Below are 12402 nucleotides of genomic sequence, written 5' to 3'. Positions count from 1 at the left end.
TGAGATTGTCAAACACAAACATATTTCAAGATGAAGAAAAATGTGTCCTTGAAGCCTCCAGGTTATCTCGAATTGCTTCAGCTCCTGGTGCTGATAACATGCAGACTTTTTCGGAAAACATTTGGGTATGAAGCAGACTATGGTCAAAGTAAGAGAGACTGCTAGCCTTTGCTTGCTCTGTACCAACTGAGGAACCTTCAAGTCCAGTCTTCAGGCCCATTTTTTGGGTAATGTAGCTCTTGGTACGGTATCTGGAGCTGGAGCCTCATGCAACGAGAGGCTCCAAACCCGCTCTTTCTTTGGGAGCCCCGGGCCACGGCTGTTGGCCCTGCTCGCTCCCTTCCTTGCCTCCTCCTGGCCTACGTTGCTGTGGTCTCACACACCCCTCGGAGCCTCCTTAGGCAGTTTCTCCAAAACCAGAGGTTATTTAGGAGTGTTGTGCATGCGTGGCACACGACATTTCGCTCGCTGTCGGCCCGGGGTGTCTCGGCCTGCCCACAGCGCTTACCCGCTGCCATGCCCGCGCCCCTGCCTTGGGTCCCACCTCAGGCCAGGCCCTGTGCAGAAGCACCGTGTGCGTGCTGCCCGCGGGCCGGCTTTGCAGATCACACCCCGAAGAACCCCCCAAGGCGCCATGTGGCCGGATCAGAGCCACGTTTATCACCGAGAGGGGAGGTTTCAGCCACCCCCCCTCAGCGCTGTGGCTGCCGCCGCCCCGCACCTGGCAGCGCAGCGGCGCCGCAGCGGGAGCGGTGCGGAGCCCTCAGGACCACCGGCGGCCCGCTTCGGCCCACTTCAACCCAGTTCGGCCCGTTTCGAGCCAGTTCAGCCCGGCCCAGCCCGGCCCGGCCCCGGCCCGGCCCCGGGGCGGTGCCGGGCGTCCCCCCGCTGAGGAGCCGCCGCCGTCGCAGCCCGCTCGGAGGCGGCGGGCGCCGCAGCCGGCATCATGAACCAGACGGCGACCGTGTCGCACCAGGGGCAGTGCCAGTCCTCCAGGGCCGCCAAGGTAGGGCCGGGACCCGGGCTCGGGAGGCCGGGGGGAGCCGGGGCGGTGGCCGTGGAGAGCGTGGGGAAAGTTTTCGGTTTCCTCGCCCCCTCGGCGGCTGCCCGAAGTTTGCCCGGAGGAGCTGCCGGAGTGCCTCGGGGGGACGGGGTCGGGGTCTTGGGGGGACCGGGGCTGGGGGTGTCGCCTCCCCTGCCCCCTGCCTCTCCCCTGTGCCCCGGATCGATCCGGAGCTGCTTCCTCGGCGAGGTGTGTGGCGATCAGATGAAGCCCCCGGGCAGGTTTGTATTCACTGAAAAGCCTCTCTGTAGAGAGAAGTGCTTTTATTATTACTGTTATTATTGTTTCTCCCTTGGAAATAAGCTGGTAACACAGCCAGCGACCTGCATTTGGATATTGATGCTTAGCTGTGAAAACCTAACACCCAGAAACTTTGCAGCAGCGATTCGGCTGCCTCCGAGCATGCTGTGGGATGGATGGGTGCCCCTCGGGGGCCGGGGCGCTGTGGGGCCTTCGCCCCAGGTCAGCCCTCCAGGACAAGGCTGCTTTGTCTGGTATCTGCGGGGAATGGGATTTGGGGCCGGGAGCTGAGGCAGGAGGGGATGGAAGGGGTGAATCCTCCGGTGGCACCGTCGCTTCCCTGCCTGCTGGGCTCGTGGACGGGGTGGGATGGACCCGGGGCTGTAATGACGGGTCGGGTAATGCGTGACCGTGCCCATCGCGCTGCGAACGGCCGGTCACTACGTGCTCAGATGTGCAAGGTCACGGGAAGCGATGAGTTACAGCTGCCCTGGTCCTCTTCAGAGTCTCAGCATATGTAATGTTACATCGCTTGAAACCATTTCATCCTCTGCAGGTCTGTCTCTGAAGGTACCGGGGACCCGAGCAGTGTGGTCCTTGCTCAGGGAAGTATTCCTATCCCATGTTTGCTACAGCCGATGCTAATTTTTCACTGACAGCAACGTTTAGTAAATTCATTTGACTGGACTTCTAAGCCAAAGCAACAGCAACAACCAATATCAATATGCCATTAACAACAACAAAAAAAAGAGCGACCCAGATGAGTCAATAGTCTTCAAAAAGAGAGAACATGAATCAGAGCCTTCTAGACGTGAGTCCGTTTTACAACCGGCACAGTAATACTGATGCCATTAGAAAACCATCCCGTTTTTCTGCTCTTAATTCAATCTGTCAGGTGTAAAATGTGCTTTATACATAGTTTCAAGTGCTTCCATGCTAAGCAGGTGGCTTTTCGGTGAGAAAGTGTATATGACAGGTAGTAGGTGCCCTATGGTAATGAGGGCATCATATTGGAAATTATTTCTAAAATACATCATTAGTGACCAGACAAATACGAATTGCATATTAATCATACCTTGCCAAGAAATATTGTTAATTCCAGGAATTATGAACATGCAAGAAAAACAGGTTACAGAAAGTCTCCACACCTGATGTGAATGAGATATATGAAGTCTTCTTTTCCTCTTTTTATTATGGCTTACATTTCTGTCCAGTACAGGAACCAGTGACATCTCAGCTCCTATACGTTACGATTAATGTAATGTTGCTTCTTTCTGGGACCAGCTACGCACTGCTCAGTAACACAGCATAAACTTTTGAGCCCCCATCACAAAAAGCAGCCTAATCCTCTTGTCCAGTAGGTTGAATCTTGCGGACTTGCCTGGGGAGGGTTCGTGGAACCGCAGGGAGGTTGGGGGCATCCTGCCCCTTTCTCACCTCCCTGCTGTTGAGGGAGGGTGCTGTGTTTGCATCCCTGAGCCCTGAGGATGCACTGTGCTGCATCTGAAGTAGTTTCAGTGACGCAGCAACGAGTTGGCAGAGAAAATCTAATATAAAGCAGAAAAAAAAACCTTGGATAAAATGCAAAATCTCCTAAAGCCTTCTTTTACCTCTAAGCCTTTTTACAGCTTTTCAGAAATGATGGTAAATCTTACCACCTTGCTGGCACTACTATGGGTAATGATCATTCACTCTGAGATCTGTAAGAAAAACTTTTAGGGTCTAGCTGGGAGTGCTAAATGCCCATCGTACCTGTCCTTGCAGCCTGGGCTCCAGGAGCCCCCCGGACAACAGACCCAGTTTTGTTCTTTACATTCTCACTCATCAACACTGTGAGCAAATCAGATCTTCCAGGAGCATCACTCTGCTGTTGTGCATAGTTATATTGTAGAAATAGCCAAATTATTATTATTATTTTTGCCACAGAGGAAATGTCTGTTAAAACATTGTTTGACTTGTTTGGAGGGAAAAAAAAAAACACACACACAAAAAAAATGCACAAAAAAAACCCAAAAAAACAGAAATAGAAAATAATTCTTAGCTGTCCAAGGTCTGCCATTAGAAATTCTTTCAAATGAAACATTTCTATAGAAATTACAGGTACTGCAGAAGAGAAACACTTATGTCTTGCTTTTAACACAGTCGGGACTACAATTTGCACTTAAAAAAAAAGGAGTTAAGCTAATATTTCTGTGGTTTTCCACATTCTTTAATAGTAAAACATTCTCCACCAAATCATGGCTCTCTGCCTGTATCAACCTAATATTGATCTGTCTGTGAGCTGGATGATGGAAGGAGTTACTAATTGGCATTTCAGAAGCACATAATTACTGTGTAATATAATATGTATGTTATCCCCTTTTACTCTACTCTTGCGTCTTTGCCTTCCTTTCACTTTTATTTATTCATTAGCTTTTAGATTGTAAACTATAAAAGGCAAGTGCAGATCTGCCATCAGCAAAAATTCTGCTGCAAGTTCTGGCAGCATCCAGGGACAGTATCAGGAATTTCCATGTTTCAGGTTATTGTAGCAGTGTTTTAACGCTCACTAATTGATGAATAGTGGTTTAGGAGTAGTTCTCTGATTCACACTTAGGTAGAAGAGCATATATTTGAAGGGGGGTTGTGATGTTCCCTGTGGACTTAACATTTTTACAGCAACTGGGACTTTCATGCCAAAGCTGCACCTCAGCTGCAAACATCTGCCTGCTCCTGCTGGCTGCTCTTCGTGCACCTTCTCCTAAAGCCAGGGGGATAGGAATATGTAGCTGGCCGTGTTGATGAAGGCAGCCTGGTAATGCTTCTTAGGTTGAAACCTCAGGTAGTTTGATCTCTAAATGCCCACAGGATGTGCGCAAAACAAGCTTTGTGTGTGGGGGGGAATGGTTCAAATCTACCAGCTGTTTGGGAAGTAAATCCCTTAAAATGAGAGCAGTCTTTCTGAAATCCATTACATCAAAACCAAGTCACTAACAGATAATCTCAGTAAACATTCAATTATGAATTATCCAGGGTAATATATAACGAAGGGCACAAGGAATATAGTTTGGGCAGCAGATGATGGCAGCTTAATGATGTTAAAAAAAAAAAAAGTGATACATTTAAAACTAAGAGGTTTGCAGGGTATTTTGATGAAGGCATCAGATGACCAGAGCATCGCCATGCTGCGTGTTGCCCGCTGGTGCTGCAGCTCCGTGCAGCTGTCTCGAAATGCAGCCTTAGGAGAAATCAGCTCTGTCTTCATGTAGGTACAAAGTTGTAACCTCACGCTTGTAGGGGACACCAGCAGTGATTGTCGCACTAAGCGGAGAGCCTGGCGTGCAGCAGGATAGAGGTGCTTTGGGTCTTGTTCCCTGAAAGCATTTTGGGCTCTTATGCATCCTCATCATTTGCTTTTCTTCCATTTTAGGGAACTGTTTTTGATCAAGTTTGGGTTGAGAGGAGTTGCGGGCATGTTTTATTTGTGTTTTATGGACCAAAAATACAGCCACGATGGAGAACAAGCTTTCTAGTGTAGTCAGGTATTGCAGGTCTCTCAACAGAAGTGTAAAGGCTAACCACAGCCTCTAAATCTTCCCATTTCCACGTATTACCTTTCTGTTCCAGTCTCCCTGCCAACATCTGTACCACCGCAGCAGAACCGGTGCCTTTTCCTTCTAAAAACATCCCTTCCTGCATAAGAAGATGTGCAGTTACAAACAAAAAGCTGCAAGAATGAGAAAAAAATACTGGAATATTTATGTTTTCCCCTTCCCATCTATTACAATGCAATTGCTCCATGTCAAAGGGAACGTGAAGGTTTGTTTTATTTAGGTCACTTTTGACTGGGGCCAACTGGAAGAAAAACAGCTAATTAAAAAAGCAGGACGAGTTAAAAAACAAGGAAGTGGGGACAGATGAGGGGACGAAGCGCTATGTAGTCCCATGTGCGTGCTGTGAGCACACCGTGCTCGCACAGTGCATCCCAGGGGTGACGGCCCAGCGCTCCCTACCAGGGGGTGGTCGGGCTCTGTCCTCGCAGGGGAGCCTGGCTTCATTGCCAGCTGCAAACCTGCCACCGGGATACGTTTCTTGGCTGTTCCTTGCACGTACAAATTGTTAATGTGCCTCCAGAACTTCGCATTCTTAATTCCCTGCTCGTTTCATAAAAGCTTAAAAGCAATTAGAAAAAAGCTGCTAGATAGTAGCATATGTTAAAGTGTATGTACAGATTCTGTGCTGCAGACTTTATGCACGTAATAAATAAAGCCACACACGCACCCCACTGTATTCTAATACGTTTGCAATTTATAACTTTTAACGATAATGCTGGGAACTTAGAAAAGGCACTCATTGTAAAACTAATATACACAAAAACACATGAACGTTATGATGAAGTATATTTAATAAGAGGTTAGTACTTTCCTGGGTTGTAATCATATAATTCTCCTACCCCAAATCATTACTTTAGGAAATAGGGCATTAAGTTTGATTCTCTCTGAAGCCACTTAAGATACGGGTCTGTGAGTGTTAGATAACACTTCCTGAAAGGACACCACATCACGGAAAATTTAATCTTTCTCATTCTGTAATCCAAAACTGTTCTACGAAAACATGCAAAAATAATTTTGCGCTTATCTTGTTCAGTATTTCATTCTTAAACTGAGCATGGAAAGATTTGCATGCTGTCCCCCAACTAAACATTGCTTCGGGATGTATTTAGGACCTTTCATTTCTAAAGATTTTCATTTCAGGTCCTCAAAGAGATTTATAAATGTTACATCACGCAACACCCAGGTTAGTGATTGTGCTGTGTTAATCATCTGACAGTTTTCTGGATCAATAACTTCGACTTCTCATGCGTGTTGACAACACCCAGCGCCACTGGCAGCGTGTGCCAGGAGGAAGGAGTCATCGGCCCTGCGAATTAACCTCTGTGACCCTCAAAACGGGGTACCTGGCAGTAGCAGGATGCCTCAAGGGCTTCTTGTTTCAGAGAAACACAATTAGGCATGCAGGTTCGTTACGCAGCGAGCGGAGCTCAGAGTGATTCACAGCAACCCCGGGCACCCGAGGAAAGGCCGCAGCGGGAGTCGGTGCTCTGCTCGATGAGGGACCCCGCGGTCCTCAGCCGTGAAGGTAATGCAGCGGCCGTGGGCGAGGGCAGGGTTTGTTCCATCTCAAAGTTAACCTGTGGAATAGTTTGAGTTTGTTGTGCTGTGAAACGCTCGCTTCTTGGTGCCGGCTGAGGAGAGGCAGGCAGGGCCGTGGGCTGGTGGGACCCGTGGGGCTGACCCCAGCTGGGCACCCCGAGGGGAGCGGGACGGAGCCGGAGGGCAGACGGGGTCTGAGTGCGGCTGGTGAAGGAGATGGGGCGGGGATATTGCAGCTGGGCTGCAGCTAAGGAGAGCTCCTGTAGATGCTGGCTGCTAGCTTCGATTGTGTTGCTAGATGTGGCCAGCCGCACCAAAATCGTCGCAGAAAGTCTCAGCCTTAAAGAGAGAATAGGAGCCAGGAAACCTTTCTCCCAGCCTTTTATTTAGGCTACAAATTAGAAGAAAGTTTTCAAATCTCAGGTGATGAAGTTTTGGAAGTGTTGGGCAATTGGGGCAAGAAACCCCCAAAAAACCCCAAACCACAGGGTTCATCCTGGCTTTTTATTTAGGCTACAAATTTGAAGAAAGTTTTCAAATCTCAGAGGATGAAGTTTTGGAAGCGTCAGGCAATTGGAGCAAGAAACCTGAAAAAAACATAAAGACAAGGTTGGTTGTGACTGGGCCCCTTGGTTTGTGTAACAGAAACAGTAACAAAAGCAAGTTTGTTGGGAAAGTTACATCAATAGCTAGTTTTTCCCCTTTGGGAAATGTTTTGCAAGGATATAAAAATTATTTTGTATTAAGTTGCTGAATTAAGTTGCTTGTGCAGTGGTGGTTTAGCACTGCGACAGGCAATGGCAGGGGCAGGAGTTAAATTCATAGTCTCTTCCAAATAATAAGTTGTTTAAAACTTATTCTGTAATGTTTTAGTTCATGTAGCTTATAAAAATGAGTATTCCAATAATAACAGTAAGCTCATTATTTCTTGTAAAACGAGAGCTACCAGTGTATGTGAAAGATATCAGACAGTAAACCAGTGACATTTCTGCTCGTAGTTTTCTACCAGTTCCTGTGTTAACACAATTGTGGAGAAGTCAAACTGAAAGCTGTTTGGTTAACGGGAGCGTGCAAGCTCCTGTGATTTACAGCAGCAGACTTTGGAGGTGCTTAATGGCTTGCTAAGTGTGGACAAATTGATGCTATTATATTAAAGGACAGCATTTAGGTTGTTTTATTTTCCCATAGCTTGATAACTCGGTACCACATGCCAGCTCTTAGTATCAGATTCGCTTTGAAGCTTATGTCATTAAAGAAGATGAACTTGGTGTCGGGAGGCGCGGGGGAGCTGCACAGGCACCGGAGCTGTGCTCAGGGGCTGATCCCTCTGCCGTGGGGGAAATGACAGAGAGCGACCCGGCCCCTCGGCGTGTCCTGTGCTGGATTTGCTCATCGATGCAACACTCAGGGCATGAAGAAACTTCGTTTAAGTGCTGTTGGCGTATCAGCCTTATTTATGCTTCAGAACTTGTGGTTTCGGCAGTGTAAGGCGAGCGTCTACCCGTCAGGTTAGTTTTCCCTGGATGTTACAGATGAGCAGCAGGTTAACATTTCAAAATCAACTTTTTTTCTTTTGTGAAAGCAATTGCATAGGCAGGAGAATCCCTAACTTCCCAATTAAGCTATACACCTAAAATAAATCTTTTTTTCCCCCCTTCCCTTTAGAGCACTAAGCACTCAGCTTGCAATCCACCCCTGTCTGCCAGCGCAGGATTAATGCCACAAACATTTCTCTTCATATTTGCTGCAGAGGTGACCTGCAGACACGAGCATCGTTTTAAAAACCAGCTTTTACATGTTGTTGTGTGCAATAACAGAGCTGAGCCCAGCCACTTTCAGCCTTTCTGTCTCACTGGCTCACCGAGGGAGTGGGCAGGGGGCCGGGGAGCACCCGCGGTTCCCTCCGCGCTCAGCCTCTTGTGAGCGCACAGACCTGGAGTGCCAGCACCTGAGCTGAGGCTGGTCCTGCTGAGCAGCGTGTAACTGCACGAGGAAGGTCTTCAGGCTTACATTAGCTTTTTGGGTAAATTTAGGGGAGGGCAGAGATGTTTTATTATTTTTTTCTTTAACCTGTTTGCCTGTTGGCAGTGTGAGTAAGTTTAGATGTGTGTTGAGATTGCGGTCACAGCTCCTGAGCTGGAGAGGAGTCAACCCGCAGAGCTTTTTGCTTTCCCATCACTCGCGTTTTACCCATACAAGCAAATCTGGCGTGTGCGAAGCCGAGCAGCAGAGCAGGCTGGTTGCTGAGCCTCCGTCCTGCCTAACCTTGCTCCTCCTTGAGGCTGGAAGGAAATTGCCACGCATCATCCCCTTCTGGGACGTATTAGTTTCTGCTGCTTGGGAGGATCCTTTTTCTCCCTCCCCTGCTAATCCGAACCCATAAAAGCATCTGCAATGATTGACTGAAAGTTTTCCTGCTGTAATTTATACACATATCAATAATCACTTAGGTGACCTTTTGCGTGCAGGACGCAGCGGCTGATGGCTGGAGCTGAGAACGGGAGTTGGGGCAGACTCACCAGCTGCTCCCTCTGGGGCCAGCAGCGCTCAGCCAGGCACAGATTCCGCACAGGAACCCTGGGGCGACTGTATTTTTGGGGGAAAAGGAGCAAAACCAGAAAGGATGACAAGTGGCAGGAAAATACCGAGTCAGTCGTAACAAGAGGAGGAAGAAAAGTGAACGGCGCAGTTACTCTGTGACCTCAGGAGGCGTGCTTGCTGGGGGTGTGTTGTACGAATTGCCCTGTGTGAATTGTCTTCATCGTGTAGGTGTTGGACTCAGCTTGATTTTTGCTTTCAACCTGGAGATGACAGGACTGTGCCCATACAAGAAATATTTTCACTGATTTTTCAGACAAAGTCTCTGACTACTGGAAGTCATAATAACAAAGGATTTGTCTGTTTAAAGCCTGGATACAAGCTACTCAGGACTTGCTTTTCTGGTGATAAATTTTGAGCTGTGAATTCCCCGTGGCTGCCTTCAGTAAAACCTCAGTTTACATCCCCAAGTACATTTATTTGTATAGGTTTAGTCTGGAGTTTGAAAAATCTCAGCTTTTAAAATTCAACAGCTGTAATGTGTTTTCTGGGAACGTTAATGTCTCTGAAACTCGATTATGCAAATATTTGTGGAGGGCAAACAAAAGCTCAGTGAAAACAAATCCATAAAATAATTAAGGAAATATTGGTGTTTTTCTATTTTCACAGTATTTACTCCTCTCTAAGCATTTCCCAAACTCTCTGGATGCTTCTTTAGCCTCAGTGATTTACAGAAATCTCTGGTGACAGTAGGTGCATCCCAAGCGAGGTCACATTTGCTGAAGAAACCCATCGAGCAACTGAGGCCATTTTAAGATATAAGCTCTTTAGCAATGTTTTACAGCTCTGAATAACATTACCTGTGTTCATAGGTTTGGGCAGAGCGTTCGGAAGGAGTGTTCTGCGGCAGGCGGTGTGCTGAAGTAATGCTCCTGATGCTGCAGGACAGCTAGCCGATAGAAAATTTGGGTCACCCTGCTTGAGAAGATTTCTGTAATTAAAACTGCTTTTACGGAGCATATCTGCCTTTTTGTTTACATGGAATATTTGAAAAAGCTTTTAAATCTCACCTAATCCTTTCCCTCTGAAACATATTTTTTTTATCTTCTAACGTCAATTAAAACTTAGCATCAAATTCTGATAGAGGAAAAAATCATCACAGCAGGATTTTCAAAAACTCAGCTTCTCAGGTTGAGAAAGATTAATAAATTTTATTTTTTTCTGCATATGTCATCCACTAAGTACTCTGAATACAAATCCCTACAAAATAAAGCTGGCACAGGTTACATGCCATAGAAATAAAAAAAGATTGAGTTTGACTGAAAGCACATTTAAGTCTCAAGATTTTTATGTTTCATGTTTAAACTGTAATCAAAGAAAGTACCGTATACTCTCATTTGAAGAATGCTGCACACACTGCAGAAAAAATACATTGCAAGACTTTGGAAAAGTGCCTGCGACTGATACAGAGGGTTTTGGACAGAATTTTAGTTTTATGGTGTCGTATTTTTAAAAAAGCTAACAATTCTTGAGCATTGTTCTTGCTCAGCTCAATTATTTTTTGAAGAGCAGTGGACTGTGCTCATTATTTCCCACTATTTCTTTGTTGTCACTGTGGCAGAAGCAGACAGTGTGTATCTGAAACCTCCCAGATCAGTCTTTAATGATACGTAGATTTAGAGCAAAGGAGTGGAATTAGTAACGTTACAGTTAACACAAATTTGTGTTTCTGTTTAATAACTGCTTGCAATAATGACTGGTGTGATCGTGCTTACACAATTTGCATTCAGATTTTAATATTTTAAAACGAAATGTTGAATATCTATCAGTATAGCATCTGTAGAGCAGCAAGTGATAATGTGGTAGTTCTCTGGAATAGTTCTGTGAGTGTTAGACAAACTCTCATCATGTCAAAGCTTAAATTATTGAGTAGCTACAATTCTGCTGGAGAAAAGTGCAGTGTAGATTAATAGACATAAAAGAAATCATGTTCCAGATGAAGTATCTGGGTAAATATATCATCTAAGTGGCTGATAAAGTAGCTAAATTGCTGTAAATAAACAATAAAACGCCTTAGAGGAAATGTCTCAGAAAAGTTGCATATTGGAACACTGAGAGATAAATGCAAACCGCAAATATATAAAGGGGAAAGGCAGGGTGGCTGTTTCTTTGGTGTAATGTGTAGGCCCTCTTGGCAACTTGTCTAATAAAGTTGCTGCTGAACAGTAATGAATATCCCCTCTGACGTGGAGTCATGCCCAGCATGTGGCAGGCAGTGCGCGAGATGGATACAAACTGCTTCTGCCACCAAAGACTACTTATAATGGAAATATCTCTGTGCTGTCATATGAAAATGTTCAGTAAAAGTAAAATGCTGAGACTTTAAACCTCATTAATCAATTATAAGCCCTCTTAATGCGTAATGGAGTGAGAAATCGGGGTCCCTAGGTATATTTGTTTTATGAGTGAGGCCAGTCCTGCAGGGTATTGACTCACTGTATACCACACAAGTAGCTTTCTTTTCCTTTATCATTGCTCCATTATTTGAGCTTCTAGGAAAATATCCAGGCTGGGACAGATCATCATCTGCCTCCAAGGCTGAAGATGTCAAATACGTGGTTTTAAGCCAGGAGGTGTTTGTGGAGGCATCCAAGTTCTTGTCTGCCAACCACTGGCTAAATGCCATTGTTAGCAGCTGGGAGTTTTCAAGACGTAACTAAAGTAGAGCCCTGTTGTAAACTGAAGTCTCATTTACTTCACAGAGTAGAAGAAAGGAGAAAATTAAAATTACTAGTAAAGGCAGCAAGGTTGTCAAAAATATTCCCTCCCATCTAACCAGAGGCAGCCTGGAAGGGCTGGAAGAATCTGCATGTCTTGTGGGATCGTGCCTTACTTTGTGCTAACTTTTTCTCTTTCTATTGTATTTTTCATCCTGCTTCCAGCTGAGGACTCTCATGTAGATCAAAAGGTAGTGGTAATGAGCAGAAACTTTCAAAAGAAAAGGGTAGGAAAAAGAGATAAAATACCGTAACTATTTTCTGTAAGGGGGCTTGCTTGAAAATATTACATTTCAGTTTCTTAGTGTTTTCTCAGTTTGATGTTTAAAAATATGCTATAAGTTTCCAGGAAAATGAAGGTAGTAAGAAGTACTGAAATCACACTAAGTAGTCCTCTAAATTCAGGACTATTTGATGTATTTTCTTCATTACGGTTATAGAGAACATAGATGGCAATGAAAGATGGGTAATAGACTGGTATTATGCTTTTTTTTTTAACAGACCTACTCCCCAAATCATTATTTAATCAAAACTTACTCTTTTCAGAAGTTTTCTTGTGTGTGGTGGTTTCCCAAGTAAGGTCTGTGATACTTAGAATTTTCCATAGGAGACAGTTTACATTTTCAAAAAACACCTTAAGAAATGGTCGACA

The 12402-nt window shown here is 45.4% G+C and overlaps 1 protein-coding gene across 1 annotated transcript in view; it reads left to right on the top strand.

Annotated features, from left to right (window-relative positions):
• The first annotated feature begins 857 nt into the window (after window positions 1–857).
• Window positions 858–12402, top strand: part of DPP10 (dipeptidyl peptidase like 10) — a 492868-nt gene continuing 481323 nt past the window's right edge. Inside the window, exon 1 of the mRNA XM_048079610.2 lies at window positions 858–1006. Within this exon, the coding sequence (XP_047935567.1) occupies window positions 947–1006 (60 nt within the window). The 5' untranslated portion in view covers window positions 858–946. The remainder of the gene's footprint in view (window positions 1007–12402) is intronic.

Source organism: Anser cygnoides, chromosome 6, assembly GCF_040182565.1.
Source record: "Anser cygnoides isolate HZ-2024a breed goose chromosome 6, Taihu_goose_T2T_genome, whole genome shotgun sequence".
In the NCBI taxonomy this organism is placed as follows: domain Eukaryota; kingdom Metazoa; phylum Chordata; class Aves; order Anseriformes; family Anatidae; genus Anser; species Anser cygnoides.
This window is presented reverse-complemented; position numbering and strand designations above follow the sequence as displayed.